This window comes from Cetorhinus maximus, unplaced genomic scaffold, assembly GCF_964194155.1.
Source record: "Cetorhinus maximus unplaced genomic scaffold, sCetMax3.hap1.1 HAP1_SCAFFOLD_1300, whole genome shotgun sequence".
Taxonomy (NCBI): Eukaryota; Metazoa; Chordata; class Chondrichthyes; order Lamniformes; family Cetorhinidae; genus Cetorhinus; species Cetorhinus maximus.
In genome coordinates this window covers 62,942-86,048 of record NW_027597241.1, presented here as the reverse complement: position 1 = coordinate 86,048, position 23,107 = coordinate 62,942, and the positions used below count along the sequence as shown (strand labels likewise).

At 53.6% G+C, this 23,107-nt stretch overlaps 1 protein-coding gene across 1 annotated transcript in view; it reads right to left on the bottom strand.

Moving 5' to 3' along the window:
- The window catches only part of LOC144676027 (disintegrin and metalloproteinase domain-containing protein 19-like), a gene marked incomplete at its 3' end in the record, with an annotated part of 87,368 nt that overhangs the window by 5,994 nt on the left and 58,267 nt on the right, over nucleotides 1-23,107 (bottom strand). Inside the window, exons 8-12 of the mRNA XM_078536550.1 lie at nucleotides 19,838-20,004; nucleotides 17,334-17,418; nucleotides 13,689-13,831; nucleotides 8,451-8,628; nucleotides 7,008-7,097 (exon numbers count right to left, since the gene is read on the bottom strand). Coding sequence (XP_078392676.1) covers nucleotides 7,008-7,097; nucleotides 8,451-8,628; nucleotides 13,689-13,831; nucleotides 17,334-17,418; nucleotides 19,838-20,004 — 663 coding nt within the window. The remainder of the gene's footprint in view (nucleotides 1-7,007; nucleotides 7,098-8,450; nucleotides 8,629-13,688; nucleotides 13,832-17,333; nucleotides 17,419-19,837; nucleotides 20,005-23,107) is intronic.

Here is a 23,107-nt window from a genome sequence, read left to right as displayed (position 1 = left end):
TATCGAGGCTACACAAACTGGATCAGATCCACTATCAAGGTCACAGAAACTAGAATGGATCTGCATTTTGGGATAAGACCAAAAGACATAGGAGCAGAAGAAGGCCATTCGGCCCATCGAGTCTTCTCCGCCACTCAATGAGATCATGGCTGATGTAATAATCCTCAACTCCACTTTCCTGCCTTTTCCCCATAACCCTTGATTCCCTTACTAATTAAAAATCTGTCTATCTCAGCCTTGAATATACTTAATGACCCAGTCTCTACAGCCCTCTGCGGTAAAGAATTCCACAGATTGACTACCCTCTGAGAGAAGAAATTCCTCCTCATCTCTGTTTTAAATGGGTGTCCCCTTACTCTGAGATTATGCCCTCTGGTCCTAGACTCTCCCACAAGGGGTAACAACCTCTCAGCATCTACCCTGTCAAGCCCCCTAAGAATCTTATATGTTTCAATAAGGTCGCCTCTCATTCTTCTAAACTCCAATGAGTACAGGCCCAACCTACTCAACCTCTCCTCATAAGAAAATCCCTCCATACCCGGGATCAACCTAGTGAACCTTCTCTGGACTGCCTCCAATGCCAGTATATCTTTCCTTAGATAAGGGGACCAAAACTGTTCACAATATTCTAGGTGTGGTCTAACTAGTGCCTTATATAGTTTTAGCAAGACTTCCCTATTTTTATACTCCATTCCCTTTGAAATAAAGGCCAATATTCCATTTGCCTTCCCTATTACCTGCTGAACTTGTATGTTAGCTTTTTGGGATTCATGCACAAAGACCCCCAAATCCCTCTGTGCTGCAGCTTTCTGCAGTTTTTCTCCATTTAAATAATATTCAGCTCCTCTATTCTTCCTGCCAAAGTGCAGAACCTCACATTTTCCCACATTATATTCCATCTGTCACATTTTTGCCCACTCACTTAACCTGTCTATATCCCTCTGTAGACTCCTTGTATCATCCTCACCACTTGCCTTCCCACCTATTTTTGTGTCATCTACAATGAGAGAAACAGAGTTAACATTTCGAGTCTGTACAAACCTTCTCCAGAGCTAAAGAGAAGTAGAAATATAATTATGGAGAACGGTTGCATAATTCTGAGGTGCAGAGGGGTCTAGGTGTTCTAGTACATGAGTCACAAGAAGTTAGTATGTGGGTACAGCAAGTAATTAAGAAGGTTAATGGAATGCTATCCTTTATTCTGAGAGGAATTGAAAATAAAAGTAAGGATGTTATGCTTCAGTTATACAGGGCATTGGTGAGACCGCACCTCGAATACTGTGTGCAGTTTTGGTCTCCTTATTCAAGGAAGGATGTAAATGCATTGGAGACGGTTCAGAGGAGGTTTACTAGATTGATACCTGGAATGAGTGGGTTGTCTTATGTGGAAAGGTTGGACAGACTGGGCTTGTTTCCACTGGAGTTTAGAAGAGTGAGGGGTGATTTGATTGAAGTGTACAAGATCCTGAGCGGCCTTGACAAGGTGGATGTGGAAAGGATGTTTCCTCTTGTGGGTGAGTCCAGAACTAGGGGGCAGTGTTTTAAAATTAGGGGTCGCCCTTTTAGGACAGAGATGAGGGGAATTTTTTTCTCTCAGAGGGTTGTGCGACTTTGGAACTCTCTGCCTCAGAAGGTGGTGGAGACGGGGACATTGAATATTTTTACGGCAGAGGTAGAGAGATTCTTGTTAGGCAAGGGAATCAAAGGTTATCGGGGTTAGATGGGAATGTGGAAATCGAAACACAAGAAGATCAGTCATGACTGATCATGACTGACCCTTCAACTAAGGGGAACAGCTGCTCCCTATCCACCCTGTCCATGCCCCTCATAATCTTGTACACCTCGATCAGGTCGCCCCTCAGTCTTCTCTGCTCCAGTGAAAACAACCCAAGTCTATCCAACCTCTCTTCATAACTTAAATGTTTCATCCCAGGCAACATCCTGGTGAATCTCCTCTGCACCCCCTCCAGTGCAATCACATCCTTCCTATAATGTGGCGACCAGAACAGCACACAGTACTCCAGCTGTGGCCTCACCAAAGTTCTATACAACTCCAACATGACCTCCCTACTTTTGTAATCTATGCCTCGATTGATAAAGGCAAGTGTCCCATATGCCTTTCTCACCACCCCACTAACATGCCCCTCCGCCTTCAGAGATCTATGGACACATGCGCCAAGGTCCCTTTGTTCCTCAGAACTTCCTAGTACCATCAACATGGCTGCAAGGGGATCAGGACTGGGAGCTAAATATCCAAGGATATACATCCTATCGAAAAGATAGGCAGGTTGGCAGAGGGGGTGGGGATACTTTGTTAGTAAGAAATGAAATTAAATCGATAGCAAGAAATGACGTAGGGTCAGATGATGTAGAATCTGTGTGGGTAGAGTTGAGGAACCGCAAAGGTCAAAAAACCATAATGGGAGTTATGTACAGGCCTCCGAACAGTAGTCAGGATGTGGGGCACAAGATACACCAGGAGATAGAAAAGGCGTGTAAGAAAGGCAAGGTTACAGTGATCATGGGGGATTTCAATATGCAGGTAGACTGGGAAAATCAGGTTGTCAGTGGATCCCAAGAAAAGGAATTTGTGGAATGTCTACGAGATGGCTTTTTGGAGCAGCTTGTGGTGGAGCCCACTAGGGAACAGGCAATTCTAGATTTAGTGATGTGTAATGAGGCAGATTTGATAAGGGAACTTAAGGTGAAGGAACCTTTAGGAGGAAGTGACCATAATATGATAGAATTTATCCTGCAATTTGAGAGGAAAAAGCTGGAATCAGATGTAACGGTATTACAGTTGAATAAAGGCAACTACAGAGGCATGAGGGAGGAGCTGGCCAGAATTGACTGGGAGATGAGTCTAGCAGGAAAGACAGTGGAACAGCAATGGCAGGAGTTTCTGGGAGTAATTTGGGGGACACAGCAAAAATTCATCCCTAGGAAGAAGAAGCATACTAAAGGGAGGACGAGTGAGGGTACCAAGTCAGTGGCACCCTTCTCCAGTCCTCTGGTACCTCCTCCGTAGCCAGAGAGGAATTAAAAATTTGGGTCAGAGCCCCTGCGATCTCCTCCCTTGCCTCTCTCAGCAGCCTGGGACACAAATCATCTGGAGATTTGTCCACTTTTAAGCCTGCCAACACCTCCAATACCTTGTCACTCCCTATATCAATTTGCTCAAGAACCTCGCAGTCTCTCTCCCCGAGTTCCATACCTTCATCCTCATTCTCTTGGGTGAAGACGGATGTGAAGTATTCGTTCAACACTCTAGTGATGTCCTCTGGCTCCACCCATAGATTGCCCCCTTGGTCCCTTATGGGCCCTACTCTTTCCCTGGTTATCCTCTTCCCATTGATAGACTTATAGAATATCTTGGGATTTTCCCTACTTTTACCAGCCAGAGCTTTCTCATATCCCCTCTTTGCTCTCCTAATTGCTTTCTTAAGCTCCACCCTGCACTTTCTGTACTTCACTAATGCCTCCGCTGATTTGCTTCCCTTGTACCTGCTAAAAGCCTCTCTTTTCCTTCTCATCGTATCCTGAATATCTCTGGTCATCCATGGTTCTCTGAGCTTGTTACTCCTTCCTATCACCCTAGAGGGAACATGTTGAGTCTGTACCCTCCCCATTTCCTTTTTGAACACCCCCCACTGCTCCTCTGTAGATTTCCCCACAAGTAACTGTTCCCAGTCTACCTTGGGCAGATCCTGCCTTATTTTACTAAAATCCACTCTCCCCTAATCCAAAACATTTTTTTGCAACTTGTCGATTTCTTTGTCCATAACAAACTTAAACTTTACCATGTTGTGGTCGCTATCCCTAAAATGCTCATCCACCACCACCTCAGCCACCTGTCCGGCTTCATTCCCCAGAATTAGGTCCAGCACTGCACCGTCCCTTGTTGGACCCTCTACATATTGACCTAAAAAGTTCTCCTCTACACTTTTCAAGAAATCCACTCCATCCAAGCCCTTAACACTATGTCTATCCCAATTAATGTTGGGAAAGTTGAAATCACCTAATATAATTACCCTATTGTTATTGTTTTTACACACCTCCGCAAATTATGCACATATTTGCTGCTCAATTTCCCGCTGACTATCTGGGGGTTTATAATAAACACCTAACAATGTGGCTGCCCCTTTTTTATTCCTAAGCTCTACCCACAAAGCTTCATTCGATGCCCCCTCCAAGATATCATCTCTCCTTACTGCAGTAACTGACTCCTTAACTAATAATGCAATTCCTCCTCCTCTTTTACCCCCTCCCCTGTCTCGCCTGAAGATTCTATATCCCGGAATGTTGAGCTGCCAATCCTGCCCTTCCCTCAACCAGGTCTCAGTGAAGGCTACTATATCACAATTCCACGTGTCGATCCTCACCCTTAACTCATCCGTTTTACCTGTAATATTCCTGGTATTAAAGTAGAGGCCATCCAGCCTTGCCTTACACCCTTGAAGCTTAATACAGCTGTACTCCCTCTGACTTGATTGTTTTACTGTATTATGATGTGTCCCGATTCTGCTAACATTCTGTGTCCCCTCCCCTTGCCGAATTAGTTTAAACTCCTCCCAACAGCACTAGCAAACCTGCCCACAAGGATGTTAGTCCCGCTCTGGTTCAGATGTAGACCGTCCCGCTTGTACAGGTCCCACCTTCCCCAGAAACGGTCCCAGTGATCCAGGAATCTAAAACCCTCCCTCCTGCACCAACTCTTAAGCCACGTGTTGATCTGTGCTATTCTCCTATTTCTGAGCTCGCTAGCGCGTGGCACTGGGAGTAATCCAGAGATTACAACCCGAGAGGTCTTGCTTTTTAGTCTACTCACCTTGCACCCATTGACCCCGCACCCGCTGACCCCTCAGCCACTGACCCCGCCCCCACTGACCCCTCAGCCACTGACCCCGCCCTCACTGACCCCTCAGCCACTGACCCCGCCCCCCACCTCCCCTGACCCCGCCCCCACTGACCCCGACCCCACCAACCCCGCCCCCACTGACCCCGCCTCCCCTGACCCCGCCCCCACTGACCCCCCCACTAGCCCCTCCCACTGACCCCGCCCCCACTGACCCCTCAGCCACTGACCCCGCCCCCCACTGACCCCACCTCCCCTGACCCCCCCACTAGCCCCCCCCACTGACCCCGCCCCCACTGTCCCCGCCCCCACTGACCCCACCCCCCACTGACCCCACCCCCCACTCACCCCTCAGCCACTCACCCCGCACCCTGTGACCCCGCCCCCACTCACCCTGCACCCACTGACCCCTCAGCCACTGACCACACCCACTGACCCCACCCCCACTGGCTCTGCACCCACTGACCGCAACCCCACTGCCACACAGTGACCACGCCCACCAGTCCCTGCTCTAAACAGTCCCCGCGCGCCCCCACCCCCAGTTCCTGCCCCACATTGACTCCGCCTCTGTTTTAAACATGTTAATGAGGTGATCGCACCCACCCCCCCACCATCCCGGTGACGGGTTATTGGGGGCGATGGGTTATTGGGGGCGATGGGTTATCGGGGGCGATGGGTTATCGGGGGCGATGGGTTATCGGGGGCGATGGGTTATCGGGGGCGACGGGTTATCGGGGGCGACGGGTTATCGGGGGCGACGGGTTATCGGGGGCGACGGGTTATCGGGGGCGACGGGTTATCGGGGGCGACGGGTTATCGGGGGCGACGGGTTATCGGGGGCGACGGGTTATCGGGGGCGACGGGTTATCGGGGGCGACGGGTTATCGGGGGCGACGGGTTATCGGGGGCGACGGGTTATCGGGGGCGACGGGTTATCGGGGGCGACGGGTTATCGGGGGTGATGGGTTATTGGGGGTGATGGGTTATCGGGGGCGACGGGTTATCGGGGACGACGGGTTATCGGGGGTGATGGGTTATTGGGGGTGACGGGTTATCGGGGGCGATGGGTTATCGGGGGTGATGGGTTATCGGGGGTGATGGGTTATCGGGGGTGATGGGTTATTGGGGGTGATGGGTTATCGGGGGCGATGGGTTATCGGGGGCGATGGGTTATCGGGGGTGATGGGTTATTGGGGGCGACGGGTTATCGGGGGTGATGGGTTATCGGGGGTGGGCGGGAATGTGAGGTTGAGGTTACATTCAGATCAGCCATGATCTTATTGAATGGTGGAGCAGGTTTGAGGGCTGAGTGACCGACTCCTGCTCCTACTGTGTATGTTCACATTCAGCCCCTTCCCCACTCTCCTCTCACTCACATACCCCCTCTCCCCACCCTCACCCCCCTCCACACCCTCACCCCCTGCCCACGTTCTCTCCCCACCCCCTCTGTCCCCCACCCCAACACTTCTCCCCCCATTCCCACCCTCGCTCCTCCCCCTCCCTCGCTCCACTCCCTCCACCCTCGCTCCACTCCCCCCACCCTCGCTCCACTCCCTCCACCCTCGCTCCACTCCCCCCACCCTCGCTCCACTCCCCCCACCCTCGCTCCACTCCCCCCACCCTCGCTCCACTCCCCCCACCCTCGCTCCACTCCCCCCACCCTCGCTCCACTCCACCCTCGCTCCACTCCCCCCTCCCTCACTCCCCCTCCCTCACTCCCGCCTCCCTCACTCCCGCCTCCCTCACTCCCCCCGCCCTAACTCCACTCCCCCCGCCCTCACTCCACTCCCCCCGCCCTCACTCCACTCCCCCCGCCCTCACTCCACTTCCCCCGCCCTCACTCCACTCCCCCCGCCCTCACTCCACTCCCCCCGCCCTCACTCCACTCCCCCCGCCCTCACTCCACTCCCCCCGCCCTCACTCCACTCCCCCCGCCCTCACTCCACTCCCCCCGCCCTCACTCCACTCCCCCCGCCCTCACTCCACTCCCCCCGCCCTCACTCCACTCCCCCCGCCCTCACTCCACTCCCCCCACCCTCACTCCCCCCACCCCCACCCTCACTCCCCTCCCCCGCTGCCCCGCTGGCAGTATTGTCGCTGTTTTTGCTGTCAGGTTATGGTGGTTTGACGGTGCAGTAATGGATGCTCCTACCTTACAGTTCCTGCAGCAAACTCCATGCGCACACTCAGCTCCGGGGTTCAGTGTACAGTTATTGGCGTTACAACATGGGTTAGCACACTCCTGCAACATATCAGGCAGACACATTAGTAAGCAGGCTCCCTGTGTGTAAAGCACAATCCACATTCTGTCCACACAGCCACCTTCCTCTATCTGCAGCTTTCCCCCAGTCCCCCCCTCCGCCCCCTCCCAGTCTCCAGGAAGCAGAAATCCCCAGCAGTTTAATATTGGGAAGTCCGAGGTCACTGTCTCTGTCCCTGCGACATACTGTACCCCCTTTCTCCGAGCTCCATCTCTCTCCCTGACAACGACTGACACAAAATCCACCCGCTCACCACCTTGCGAAATATTTGGTTCTGAGATGAGCTCCTGACCTGATATTAGCGCCGTCACTATGGCCAATATTTCCACCTCCATCACATCGCTCGATTGCCTCTGTGACCCAGATCCTGTGCTGCTGAAACCCTTCCCCACACCTTTGTACCCTCCAGCCCTGACTATTCCAGCACTCTCCTGGCTGCTCTCCCACATCCAACCCTCGGGAAACATCAGCTCATCCAAAACTGTGCAGCCTGTGTCTTTACTCTCAGTAAATCCGGTCTCCCTATCGCCCTGAGCTCACTGACCTCCACTGGCTCCCAGCCAAGCAACATCTTGATTTGAAAATACTCACCTTCTTTCCCAATCCCTCCATGGCCCTCGCCCTCGCCCCTCCCTATCCCTGTGATCTCCTCCAGCCTCACAACCCTCCCAGATACCTGCACTCCTCTCATTCTGGCCGCTTGGACACTCCCAATTGGAATGGCTCCACCATTGGTGGCCGTGCCTTCAGCTGCCTGGGACCCACTCTCAGGAATCCCCTCCCCCTCCACCTCCCTCGTACACATCACTTCCATCCATTAAGAGGCTCCCTCAAGCCTCCCTGTGTGATGAGCTGCCCCTGTAGCTCCTGGTGACTCAGGGCCGGTCACACTTGGTTTAATGATGTTCCCGTGAAGCTCCCTGGGTCCCCAGAGCATTAGCCCGGGTCTCGGGGCGGGCCCGGGCCTCGGGGTTAGTGGCCCAGTGAGATCTCCAGGTCCACACTGTGGCTGTGCCTGTCCAGTCGTGTTCCCCGTGGGGCTGTGGGTGAGGTCTAACCCGGGCTCCCAATCTGCTGTCAGCCCGGCTGCTATTCAGCACCGCACTGACCTGCCCTGTTACTGCCACCCACTCCCTACCACCCCCAGCTCCCTGTCACTGGGGCCTAAACACCTCCTGGAACGTGTCAGCCAAGTGCAAATCTCCCAGAAAGGTCCAGCCTCCCACACCCCCCATCCTGACTCCCGCGGCTGGAGGGTAAAGACTGGGAGTTTGGGCCAAGCTGCCTCCTGCAGTTGGCAGGAGCTGATTCCCATCGGGAATAAAGCTTCTCACCTCCACATTCCCACAGTCACATTCCTCTCCATCCTCCACATATCCATTCCCACAGCGATGGGCTCCGTAGAGTTTCTTCATGTCCGGCATGTTATACAGACACACGCCCCCTCCCTTCCGCAAATATCTCCCCAGCTCGGCCCGGCTACAGGAGCTGAACACGCGGGGAAAAGGGTGTCTGCAAAACAAGGAGGAGGATTACAGCCCGGAACCCCCAAACCCCCCCACCTTAAACCCCACACACCCAAACCCCCCCCCTTAAACCCCGCACACCCAAACCCCCCCCAACCTTAAACCCCACACACCCAAACCCCCCCACCTTAAACCCCACACACCCAAACCCCCCCCCTTAAACCCCGCACACCCAAACCCCCCTCCCTTAAACCCCACACACCCAAACCCCCCCCCTAAACCCGGAACCCCCAAACCCCCCCCCCCCCCTTAAACCCCACACACCCAAACCACCCCCCTTAAACCCGGAACCCCCAAACCCCCCCCAACTTAAACCCCACACACCCAAACCCCCCTCCCTTAAACCCGGAACCCCCAAACCCCCCCCAACTTAAACCCCACACACCCAAACCCCCCACCTTAAACCCCACACACCCAAACCCCCCCACCTTAAACCCCACACACCCAAACCCCCCCCCTTAAACCCCGCACACCCAAACCCCCCCTCCCTTAAACCCGGAACCCCCAAACCCCCCCCCAACTTAAACCCCACACACCCAAACCCCCCCCTTAAACCCGGAACCCCCAAACCCCCCCCCCCCCCCCCTTAAACCCCACACACCCAAACCACCCCCCTTAAACCCGGAACCCCCAAACCCCCCCCAACTTAAACCCCACACACCCAAACCCCCCCTCCCTTAACCCCGGAACCCCCAAACCCCCCCCAACTTAAACCCCACACACCCAAACCCCCCCCCCTTAAACCCGGAACCCCCAAACCCCCCCCCCCCCCTTAAACCCCACACACCCAAACCCCCCCCCTTAAACCCGGAACCCCCAAACCCCCCCTCCCTTAAACCCCACACACCCAAACCCCCCCCCTTAAACCCCACACACCCAAACCCCCCCTCCCTTAAACCCCACACACCCAAACCCCCCCCTTAAACCCCGCACACCCAAACCCCCCCCTTAAACCCCACACACCCAAACCCCCCCCCCTTAAACCCCACACACCCAAACCCCCCCTCCCTTAAACCCGGAACCCCCAAACCCCCCCAACTTAAACCCCACACACCCAAACCCCCCCTCCCTTAAACCCGGAACCCCCAAACCCCCCCCACCTTAAACCCCGCACACCCAAACCCCCCCCACCTTAAACCCGGAACCCCCAAACCCCCCCAACTTAAACCCCGCACACCCAAACCCCCCCCCTTAAACCCCACACACCCAAACCCCCCCTCCCTTAAACCCCACACACCCAAACCCCCCCTCCCTTAAACCCCACACACCCAAACCCCCCCTCCCTTAAACCCCACACACCCAAACCCCCCCTCCCTTAAACCCGGAACCCCCAAACCCCCCCCAACTTAAACCCCGCACACCCAAACCCCCCCCCTTAAACCCCACACACCCAAACCCCCCCTCCCTTAAACCCCGCACACCCAAACCCCCCCCCTTAAACCCCGCACACCCAAACCCCCCCCCTTAAACCCCACACACCCAAACCCCCCCCCTTAAACCCCACACACCCAAACCCCCCCCACCTTAAACCCCGCACACCCAAACCCCCCCCCTTAAACCCCACACACCCAAACCCCCCCCCTTAAACCCCACACACCCAAACCCCCCCCTTAAACCCCACACACCCAAACCCCCCCCCCCTTAAACCCCACACACCCAAACCCCCCCCCTTAAACCCCACACACCCAAACCCCCCCCCTTAAACCCCACACACCCAAACCCCCCCCACCTTAAACCCCGCACACCCAAACCCCCCCTTAAACCCCACACACCCAAACCCCCCCTCCCTTAAACCCCACACACCCAAACCCCCCCCTTAAACCCGGAACCCCCAAACCCCCCCTTAAACCCGGAACCCCCAAACCCCCCCCTTAAACCCGGAACACCCAAACCGCCCCCAACTTAAACCCCGCACACCCAAACCCCCCCTCCCTTAAACCCCACACACCCAAACCCCCCCTCCCTTAAACCCCACACACCCAAACCCCCCCTCCCTTAAACCCCACACACCCAAACCCCCCCCTTAAACCCCACACACCCAAACCCCCCCCCTTAAACCCGGAACCCCCAAACCCCCCCCCCCTTAAACCCCACACACCCAAACCCCCCCCCTTAAACCCCGCACACCCAAACCCCCCCCTTAAACCCCGCACACCCAAACCCCCCCCCCTTAAACCCCACACACCCAAACCCCCCCCCTTAAACCCCACACACCCAAACCCCCCCTCCCTTAAACCCGGAACCCCCAAACCGCCCCCAACTTAAACCCCACACACCCAAACACCCCCCCCTTAAACCCCGCACACCCAAACCCCCCCCCCTTAAACCCCACACACCCAAACCCCCCCCTTAAACCCCACACACCCAAACCCGCCCCCCCTTAAACCCGGAACCCCAAACCGCCCCCAACCTTAAACCCCGCACACCCAAACCCCCCCCACTTTAAACCCCACACACCCAAACCCCCCCACTTTAAACCCCACACACCCAAACCCCCCCACCTTAAACCCGGAACACCCAAAACGCCCCCCACCTTAAACCCGGAACACCCAAAACCCCCCCACCTTAAACCCGGAACACCTAAACCCCCCCCCCCACCTTAAACCCGGGGGAGTGAGGCAGTGAGGGGGGAGTGAGGCAGTGAGGGGGGAGTGACACAGTGAGGGGGGAGTGAGGCAGTGAGGGGGGAGTGAGGCAGTGAGGGGGGAGTGACACAGTGAGGGGGGAGTGACACAGTGAGGGGGGAGTGGCGCAGTGAGGGGGGAGTGAGGCAGTGAGGGGGAGTGACACAGTGAGGGGGGAGTGGCGCAGTGAGGGGGGAGTGGCGCAGTGAGGGGGGAGTGAGGCAGTGAGGGGGGAGTGACACAGTGAGGGGGGAAGTGACACAGTGAGGGGGGAGTGACACAGGATTTTTACATTAGGGGTTTAAGTTTACGTTTTGGGTTTACATTTGGGTTTGGGGCTGGGGTTTAGTTGTGGGTCTGGGAGTTATGATGGGGGGTTGGGTTTGGATTTGGAGGTTAGAATGTGGGTTTGGGGGTTAAGATACGGGTTGGGGGTTTGGGGTTAAGATGGGGGTTGGGTTTGGGGTTAAAGTTGGGGGTTAAGATGGGTGGTTGGTGGTTAAGATTGGGGTGGAGGTTAATATTAGTGTTTGGGGTCAGGGGTTAAGATTGGGTGCTGGGGTTTGGGGTTAAGATTGGTGTTTGGGGTTGGGGTTTAACATTGGGGTTGGGTTTGGGGGTTAAGGTTGGGGATTTGGGGGTTAAGATGGGGGCTTGGGGGTTAAGATTGGGTGTGGGTGTTAAGATTGGGATTTGGGTTTAAGATTTGGGTTTGGGGTTGGGGGTTAAGATTGGGGTTTGGGGTTGGGGGTTAAGATTGGGGCTTGGGATTGGGGATTAAAATTGGGGTTGCGTTTGGGGGTTAAGGTTGGGGATTTGGGGATTAGGATGGGGGCTTGGGGGTTAAAATTGGGGTTTGGGGGTTAAGATTTGGGTTTGGGGGGTTAGGGTTTGGGTTGGGGGTTAAGATTGGGGTTGGGGGTTAAGTTTGCGGGTTGGGGATAAGATTGGGGGTTGGGGTTAAGATTGGGGGTTGGGGTTAAGATTGGGGGTTGGGGTTAAGATTGGGGGTTGGGGGTTAGGGTTTGTGGTTGGGGGGTTTGGGGTTGGGGGGTTAGGGTATTGGGGTTGGGGGTTGGGTATTGGGGTTGGCGGGATGGGGGTTATGATTGGGAGTTGGGGGTTAGGGTTGGTGTTTGTGGGGTTTGGGGCTGGGGATTGGTGATGGTGGGGGTTGTGGGGTGGGGATTGGGGGGTTGGGGTGGCGGTTGGTGTTGGGGGTTAGGTCTGATGTTTGTGGGGTTGGGGGTTGGAAGATTGGGGGTCAAGATTGGGTTTGGGGTTGAGGTTAAGATTGAGAGTTGGGGTTGGTGATGGTGGGGATTGGAGGATTGGGGTGTGGGGATTGGTGGGGATTGGAGGATTGGGGTGTGGGGTGTGGGGTGAGGGGTGTGGGTCTGGGGTTTGGGGTGTGGGGTTTGGGTTTGGGGTGTGGGGTGTGGGGTTTGGGGTGTGGGGTGTGGGGTGTGGGGTGTGGGGTGTGGGGTCTGGGGTTTGGGGTTTGGGGTTTGGGGTCTGGGGTTTGGGGTCTGGGGTTTGGGGTCTGGGGTTTGGGGTTTGGGGTCTGGGGTTTGGGGTCTGGGGTCTGGCGTCTGGGGTTTAGGGGTGAGGTTTGGGGCGTGGGGTGTGGGTGTGAGGTTTGGGGTGTGGGGTGTGCGGTGTGGGGTCTGGGGTGTGGGGTGTGGGGTGTGGGGTTTGGGATTTGGGTCTGGGGTATGGGGTCTGGGGTGTGGGGTCTGGGGTCTGGGTGTGGGGTTTGGGATTTGGGTCTGAGGTGTGGGTTTGGGGTGTGGGTCTGGGGTTTGGGGTCTGGGGTGTGGGGTGTGGGTCTGGGGTGTGGGGTTTGGGTTTAGGGTGTGGGGTTTGGGTCTGGGGTGTGGGGTTTGGGGTCTGGGGTTTGGGGTCTGGGGTGTGGGGTTTGGGTCTGGGGTGTGGGGTTTGGGGTGTGGGGTGTGGGGTTTGGGGTGTGGGGTGTGGGGTTTGGGGTGTGGGGTGTGGGGTTTGGGTCTGGGTGTGGGGTTTGGGTCTGGGTGAGGGGTTTGGGTCTGGGGTCTGGGGTGTGGGGTTTGGGTCTGGGGTGTGGGGTTTGGGGTGTGGGGTCTGGGTGAGGGGTTTGGGTTTGGGGTCTGGGGTTTGGGGTCTGGGGTTTGGGCGTAGGGTTTGGGGTTTGGAGTCTGGGGTGTGGGGTCTGGGGTGTGGGGTTTGGGTCTGGGTGAGGGGTTTGGGTCTGGGGTCTGGGGTGTGGGGTTTGGGTCTGGGGTGTGGGGTTTGGGGTGTGGGGTCTGGGTGAGGGGTTTGGGTGTAGGGTTTGGGGTCTGGGGTTTGGGGTCTGGGGTTTGGGCGTAGGGTTTGGGGTTTGGGGTCTGGGGTCTGGGGTCTGGGGTCTGGGGTCTGGGGTTTGGCTGTGGGGTTTGGCACTGACCCAGTTGCTGCTGCCATGATGCAGCCTCCCTGTTGGGCCGATGCCTGGACACAGCATTCCGGACCATCATGCTTCATTCCAAAGTTGTGTCCAATCTCGTGAGCCACTGTAGCAGCTGCACCAATGGCCAGAGGCGAATGATCCTGGGGGAGGAGCAAAACAACTCGATTGGTCCAGAGCCACAACCTGGAGTCACTCAGGAAGTAAACCTCCCCCCACATAGTCATCTATGTTGTTTATATAAATGACAAATAATAGGGGACCCAGCACAGATCCCTGTGGTACGCCACTGGACACTGGCTTCCAGTCACTAAAGCATCCTTCTGTCATCACCCTCTGTCTCCTACAACTAAGCCAATTTTGAATCCACCTTATCAAATTACCCTGTATCCCATGTGCATTTGCCTTCTTTATAAGTCTCCCATGTGGGACCTTGTCAAAGGCTTTGCTGAAATCCATATAAACTACATCAACTGCACTACCCTTATCTACACACCTGGTCACCTCCTCAAAAAATTCAATCAAATTTGTTAGGCATGACATCCCTCTGACAAAGCCATGCTGCCTATCCCTGATCAAACCTTGCCTCTCCAAGTGGAGATAGATACTCTCCTTCAGAATTTTCTCCAATAGTTTCCCTACCACTGACGTAATGACTCACTGGCCCTGGCTTATCTCTACAACCCTTCTTAAATAGTGGAACCACATTAGCTGTTCTCCAGTCCTCTGGTACCACCCCCGTGGCCAGAGAGGAATTAAAAATTTGGGTCAGAGCCCCTGCGATCTCCTCCCTTGCCTCCCTCAGCAGTCTGGGACACAAATCATCTGGGCCTAGAGATTTGTCCACTTTTAAGCCTGCCAACACCTCCAATACCTTGTCACTCCCTATATCAATTTGCTTAAGAACCTCGCAGTCTCCCTCCCCGAGTTCCATACCTTCATCCTCATTCTCTTGGGTGAAGACGGATGTGAAGTATTCGTTCAACACTCTAGCGATGTCCTCTGGCTCCACCCATAGATTGCCCCCTTGGTCCCTAATGGGCCCTACTCTTTCCCTGGTTATCCTCTTCCAATTGATATACTTATAGAATATCTTGGGATTTTCCCTACTTTTATCAGCCAGAGCTTTCTCATATCCCCTCTTTGCTCTCCTAATTGCTTTCTTAAGCTCCACCCTGCACTTTCTGTACTCCACTAATGCCTCCGCTGATTTGCTTCCCTTGTACCTGCTCAAAGCCTCTCTTTTCCTTCTCATCGTATCCTGAATATCTCTGGTCATCCATGGTTCTCTGGGCTTGTTACTCCTTCCTATCACCCTAGAGGGAACACGTTGAGTCTGTACCCTCCCCATTTCCTTTTTGAACACCCCCCACTGTTCCTCTGTAGATTTCCCCACAAGTAACTGTTCTCAGTCTACCTTGGCCAGATCCTGCCTTAATTTACTAAAATCCACTCTCCCTCAATCCAAAACATATTTTTGCAACTTGTCTATTTCTTTGTCCATGACAAACTTAAACTTTACCATGTTGTGGTCGCTATCGCTAAAATGCTCACCCACCACCACCTCAGCCACCTGTCCGGCTTCATTCCCCAGAATTAGGTCCAGCACTGCCCTGTCCCTTGTTGGACCCTCTACATATTGACCTAAAAAGTTCTCCTGTACACATTTCAAGAAATCCACTCCATCCAAGCCCTTAACACTATGTCTATCCCAATTAATGTTGGGAAAGTTGAAATCACCTAATATAATTACCCTATTGTTATTGTTTTTACACACCTCCGCAAATTGTGCACATATTTGTTCCTCAATTTCCTGCTGGCTATCTGGGGGCCTATAATAAACACCTAACAATGTGGCTGCCCCTTTTTTATTCCTAAACTCTACCCACAAAGCTTCATTTGATGCCCCCTCCAAGATATCATCTCTCCTTACTGCAGTAACTGACTCCTTAACTAATAATGCAATTCCTCCTCCTCTTTTACCCCCTCCCCTGTCTCGCCTGAAGATTCTATATCCCTGAATGCTGAGCTGCCAATCCTGCCCTTCCCTCAACCACATCTCAGTGATGGCTACTATATCACAATTCCACGTCTCAATCCTCACCCTTAACTCATCCTTTATACCTGTAATACTCCTGGCATTAAAGTAGAGGCCATCCAGCCTTGCCTTACACCCTTGAAGCTTATTGCAGCTGTACTCCCTCTGACTTGATTGTTTTACTGTATTATGATGTGTCCCTATTCTGCTAACATTCTGTGTCTCCTCCCCCTGCCCAATTAGTTTAAACTCCTCCCAACAGCACTAGCAAACCCGCCCACAAGGATGTTAGTCCCGCTCTGGTTCAGATGTAGACCGTCCCACTTGTACAGGTCCCACCTTCCCCAGAAACGGTCCCAGTGATCCAGGAATCTAAAACCCTCCCTCCTGCACCAACTCTTAAGCCACGTGTTGATCTGCGCTATTTCCTATTTCTGAGCTCGCTAGCGCATGGCACTGGGAGTAATCCAGAGATTACAACCCGAGAGGTCTTGCTTTTTAGTCTACTCACCTTGCACCCATTGACCCCGCACCCGCTGACCCCTCAGCCACTGACCCCGCCCCCACTGACCCCGCCCCCCACTGACCCCGCCTCCCCTGACCCCACCCCCACTGACCCCTCAGCCACTGACCCCACCCCCCACTGATCCCGCCTCCCCTGACCCCGCCCCCACTGACCCCCCACTAGCCCCCCCCACTGACCCCGCCCCCACTGTCCCCGCCCCCACTGACCCCACCCCCCACTCACCCCTCAGCCACTCACCCCGCACCCTGTGACCCCGCCCCCACTCACCCTGCACCCACTGACCCCCTAGCCACTGACCACACCCACTGACCCCACCCCCACTGGCTCTGCACCCACTGACTGCAACCCCACTGCCACACAGTGACCACGCCCACCAGTCCCTGCTCTAAACAGTCCCCGCGCGCCCCCACCCCCAGTTCCTGCCCCACATTGACTCCGCCTCTGTTTTAAACATGTTAATGAAGTGATCCCCCCCACCCGGTGCTGCACAGAGGCAAGTTACAGAACATTTCTTTGATTCATTCCCGGGATGTGGGTGTCGCTGGCTGGGCCAGCATTTATTGCCCATCCCTAGTTGCCCTTGAGAAGGTGGTGGTGAGCTGCCTTCTTGAGCCGCTGCAGTCCATGTGGTGTAGGTACACCCACAGTGCTGTTAGGGAGGGAGTTCCAGGATTTTGACCCAGCGACAGTGAAGGAACGGCGATATATTTCCAAGTCAGGATGGTGAGTGACTTGGAGGGGAACTTCCAGGTGGTGGTGTTCCCATCTATCTGCTGCCCTTGTCCTTCTAGATGGTAGTGGTCGTGGGTTTGGAAGGTGCTGTCGAAGGAGCCTTGGTGAATTCCTGCAGTGCATCTTGTAGATGGCACACACTGCTGCTACTGTGCGTCGGTGGTGGAGGGAGTGAATGTTTGTGGATGGGATTGGAATATTCAGGAACACTATTCCAAAAAGGCGGCTGGGACTGTTTGACTGATTTTCCCAGTGTCTAGGTGGTGATGTACGCCCACTCCATCCCAGTCAAATTACTGGCTTTGGGAAATTGTCCTAGCCAGAGGGAGCTGGAAGGTAGGTTACTCACCATGCTAACTCCTCCTGAGCTATCCAGGGAGCACATGCCCTCCAGTGATGCCATCCCAATGGTGGTTCCTTTAAATCGGATGCCTCTGGAAGAGGATGATGGTGTTAGTGGGCACAGGGAGAGCAGGAATACCCAGATAAACCCTGTTCCCACCCGGATAAACCCTGTTCCCACCCGGAAAAACCCTGTTCCCACCCGGATAAACCCTGTTCCCACCCGGATAAACCTTATTCCCACCCGGATAAACCCTGTTCCCACCCGGATAAACCCTATTCCCACCCGGATAAACACTGTTCCCACCCGGATAACCCCTGTTCCCACCCGGATAAACCCTATTCCCACCCGGATAAACCCTGTTCCCACCCGGATAAACCCTGTTCCCACCCGGATAAACCTTATTCCCAATCAGATAAACCCTGTTCCCACCCGGATAAACCTTATTCCCACTCAGATAAACCCTGTTCCCACCCGGATAAACCTTATTCCCACCCGGATAAACCCTGTTCCCACCCAGATAAACCTTATTCCCACCCGGATAAACCCTGTTCCCACCCGGATAAACCCTGTTCCCACCCAGATAAACCCTGTTCCCACCCGGATAAACCCTATTTCCACTCAGATAAACCCTGTTCCCACCCGGATAAACCTTGCTCACACCCGGATAAATCCTATTTCCTCCCGGATAAACCCTATTCCCACCTGGATAAACCCTATTCCCACCCAGACAAATCCCTGTTCCCACCCGGATAAACCCTATTCCCACCTGGATAAATCTTGTTCCCTGTGAATCACAAATCCAGGTGAACTTTATTCATACCCGGATAAACTCTGTTCCCTGTGGATCACAGATCCAGATAAATCCTGTTCCCATCCGGAGATGGTATAACAGGGCACTTGGATAATCTCAAGGTAATCAGGCAGAGTCAACATGGTTTTGTGAAAGGGAAATCATGTTTAACAAACTTGTTGAAGTTCTTTGAGGAAGTAACATGTGCTGTGGATAAAGGGGAACCGGTGGGATGTTCTGTACTTAGATTTCCAGAGGCATTTGATAAGGTGCCACATCAAAGTTTATTGCAGAAAATAAGAGCTCGTGGTATTGGGGGTAACATATTGACATGGATAGAAGATTGGCTCGCTGACTGGAAGCAGAGAGTTGGCATAAATGGGTCTTTTTCTGGTTGGCAGGATGTGACGAGTGGTGTGTCACAGGGATCAGTGCTGGGACTTCAACTGTTTACAATTTATATAAATGAATTGGATGAAGGGATTGAAGGAATGGTGGCTAAATTCACTGACGACACAATGATAGGTAGGAAAGTAAATTGTGAAGAGGATGTAAGGAGGCTGCAAAGGGATATGGATAGGTTAAGTGAGTGGACCAAGATCTGGCAAATGGAATATAATGTGGGCAAATGTGAAATTGTTCGTTTTGGCAGGAAGAATAAAAAAAGCTTATTATCTAAACGGTGAGAGATTGCAGAGCTCAGATTCAGAGGGATCTGGGTGTCCTAGTGCATGAATCACAAAAGGTTAGTTTGCAGGTACAGCAGGTAATTAGGAAAGCTAATAGAATGTTATCATTTATTGTGAGGGGAATTGAATACAAAAGTAGGGAGGTTATGCTTCAGTTATACAGAGCACTAGTGAGACCACATCTGGAGTATTGTGTACAGTATTGGTCACCTTATTTAAGGAAGGATGTAAATGCGTTAGAAGCAGTTCAGAGAAGGTTTCCCAGACTAATACCCGGGGGGGTTGTCTTATGAGGAAAGGTTGGACAGGTTAGGCTTGTATCCACAGGAGTTTAGAAGAGTAAGACGCGATTTGATTGAAACATATAAGACCCTGCGGGGACTGGACAGGGTGGATGTGGAGAGGATGTTTCCTCTTGTGAGAGAATCTAGAACTAGGGGTCACTGGTTAAAAATAAGGGGTTGCCCATTTCAAACAGAGATGAGGTGAAATATTTTCTCTCAGACGGTCGTGAGTCATGAGAAAAGGTGGTGGAAGCAGAGTCTGAATATTTTTAAAGCAGAAGTGGAGAGATTGTTGATTAACGAGGGGGTGATAGGTTATCGGGGGGTAGGCAGGAGATTATTGATTTTATTGAATGGTGGGGCAGGCTCGAGGGGCCGAGTGGCCTCCTCCTGCTCCTAATTGATATGTTTGTATGTATTAACCCTGCTCCCTATAGACCACATAATCGGATAAATCCCATTCCCATCCTGAATAAGCCTCGAGATAAGGGAATTCCTCTCCTCAATATGTTAACTCTGTTTCTCTCTCCACAGATACTGTCTGACAGGCTGAGTATTTCCAACACTGTCAGTTTGGATTTCAGTGCTAATCAATGTGTTACACTTCAATTGCCTTCCCTTTGTGGTGATCTACACCCAGTGAATATCACCAAGGTCCACGCTTCTCCCCACCATCAATCACTGCTTACACACGGCTCAGAGGTTGTGGCATTGAACATGTCCCAGAGTCCAGGCTGCACTCACGTGATCAGTTGGGCATTATCATGTTTAGCACGTGCCCACAGCTCCTGTCTCCATTTCAGAAAGGCATAGAGCACTTTGTTCGAGTCTTCACTCATTGTTATCAGGTCAGAGTGTGTCCAGACCTCGAGGCCAATCAGAGCAATTCGAATGTTCATGAGTCTGTAAAACTGTCAAGGAATAAAACAAAGATACTCAGAGACATCCCGGCTTCAAGCACATTGCTCACAATTAACCAGCAGCAGCACTCACATCGAATCAGAAACAGAACACAGCAGCAAGAGGAGGCCATTCAGCCCCTCCTCGAGCCTGTTACACAGGAACAGGAGGAGGCCATTCAGCCCCTCCTCGAGCCTGTTACACAGGAACAGGAGGAGGTCATTCAGCCCCTCCTCGAGCCTGTTACACAGGAACAGGAGGCCATTCAGCCCCTCTCGAGCCTGTTACACAGGAACAGGAGGAGGCCATTCAGCCCCTCCTCGAGCCTGTTACACAGGAACAGGAGGAGGCCATTCAGCCCCTCTCGAGCCTGTTACACAGGAACAGGAGGAGGCCATTCAGCCCCTCCTCGAGCCTGTTACACAGGAACAGGAGGAGGCCATTCAGCCCCTCTTCAAGCCTGTTACACAGGCACAGGAGGAGGCCATTCAGCCCCTCCTCAAGTCTGTTACACAGCAACAGGAGGAGGCCATTCAGCCCCTCTCGAGCCTGTTACACAGGAACAGGAGGAGGCCATTCAGCCCCTCTCGAGCCTGTTACACAGGAACAGGAGGAGGCCATTCAGCCCCTCTCGAGCCTGTTACACAGGAACAGGAGGAGGCCATTCAGCCCCTCCTCGAGCCTGTTACACAGGAACAGGAGGAGGCCATTCAGCCCTTCGAGTTTGTCACACAGGAACAGGAGGAGGCCATTCAGCCCCTCTCGAGCCTGTTACACAGGGACAGGAGGAGGCCATTCAGCCCTTCGAGCCTGTTACACAGGAACAGGAGGAGGCCATTCAGCCCCTCTCGAACCTGTTACACAGGGACAGGAGGAGGCCATTCAGCCCCTCTCGAGCCTGTTACACAGGAACAGGAGGAGGCCATTCAGCCCTTTGAGTTTGTTACACAGGGACAGGGGGCCATGGTGCGGCTTAATCCTGTTCTGCCATTGAGTTGGGTCACTGCTAATCCAGAATTTACCTATTTCAACTTCCCTTCATTCCTTAATCTCCTTTGCACATCATAGACCCAGCTGAGCCTAATCTCAGTTGTGACATTTTGAACTGACCCCCAGCCTTGATAGCTCTTTGGGGGAGGAGGTTCAGATTTCCACTGCTCTCTGTATAAAGGGGTGATTCCTGACATCACCCCCCAAAGGTCTGGTTTGCAGTTTAAGATGCTGTCCCCTAATCCTGATACCACGTGGAGTGAATTGAATTGGCTGAAGACTGGCATCTGTGATGCTGGGGACCTCCGGAGGAGGCTGAGATGGATCATCCACTCGGCACTTCTGGCTGAAGATTGTTGCAAATGCTTCAGCCTTATCTTTTGCACTGACGTGCTGGGCTCCTCCATCATTGAGGATGGAGATATTTGTGGAGCCTCCTCCTCCAGTGAGTTGTTTAATTGTCCACCACCATGGGATGTGGGTGTCACTGGCTCCGCCAGCATTTATTGCCCATCCCCAATTGCCCTTGCTCAGTGGGCATTTTTAAGAGTCACATGTAGACCAGACCAGGTAAGGACGGCAGATTTCCTGACCTAAAGGACATCAGTGAACCAGATGGGTTTTTGCAACAATCTGCAATGGTTTCATGGTCATCATCAGACTTTTAATTCCAGGTTTTTATTGAATTTGAACCCGGGTCCCCAGAGCATGACCCTGGGTCTCTGGATTACCAGCCCAGTGACAATATCACCACATCATCACCTCCCCCTTCGATCTGATCCATTGGCTGTGGAATTACTTAGCTCGAATTTCTCTCTGTTGACCCTATCGAAAACTTTAATCATTTTAAACAGGTCCTTTGGATCACTCTCAATGGTTGTGTTGTTAAAGATACACAAGTGATGGACATTGTTTGATTAAGGACTGAGAGCACATATAAAGAGGGTCTGCTGGGACACTGAGTTAGCAGTTAGGAGGCAGGGATTTGTAATGCTGCATCCTGTGAATACATCCACTAGCATAGAAGGTACGCGTCTTATTTCATACCTCACCATCTGGCATGGATCCATTTAACAATCATGCCTAAATCCTCTATGTTCAGGGAATAGTAGCTCAGTCTCTGCAACCCCCTCAGAAGATCAGCGTTCGTTCTGGTGAATCAGGGCTGCTGGACAGCCGGTATTCACCAGCCGAGGCACAGGCTCCAGAACGGAGTGCAGTTCTTCCAGATGGGGTCAAATCTGAGCTCATTACAGCTGGAACATAACTCCCATCACTTTCTACAACACTAGACACTGAACAGCATTGAGCACTGACCATTACTTGGCACAGACCAGTACAGGACAGTGACCAGCACTGGACACAGGCCAGCAAAAGACACTGAAAAGAACTGGACACTAACTAGTATAGGACATTAACCAGTACTGGACACTGAACACAGACCAGTACTGGACAATGATCAGCACCGGGCACTGTCCAGTATAAGACACTGACCAGCACTGGGTACTGACAAGCACTGGACACTAACCAGTACTCAGCACTGATCAGCACTGGGCACTGATCGGCACTGGGCACTGACCAGCACTGGGTACTGACCAGCACTGGGTACTGACCGGCACTGGGCACTGATCGGCACTGGGCACTGACCAGCACTGGGTACTGACCAGCACTGGGCACTGACCAGCACTGGGCACTGACCAGCACTGGGCACTGATCAGCACTGGGCACCGATCAGCACTGGGTACTGACCAGCACTGGGCACTGATCGGCACTGGGCACTGACCAGCACTGGGTACTGACCAGCACTGGGTACTGACCAGCACTGGGCACTGATCAGCACTGGGCACTGATCAGCACTGGGTACTGACCAGCACTGGGCACTGATCAGCACTAGGTACTGACAAGCACTGGATGCTGACCAGGACTGGGCATTGACAAGCACTGGGCACCGATCAGCACTGGGCACTGACCAGCACTGGATGCTGACAAGCACTGGGCACTGACCAGCACTGGATGCTGACAAGCACTGGGCACTGACCAGCACTGGGCACTGATCAGCACTGGGCACTGACAAACACTGGGCACTGATTAGCACTGGGCACTGGTCAGCACTGGGCACTGACA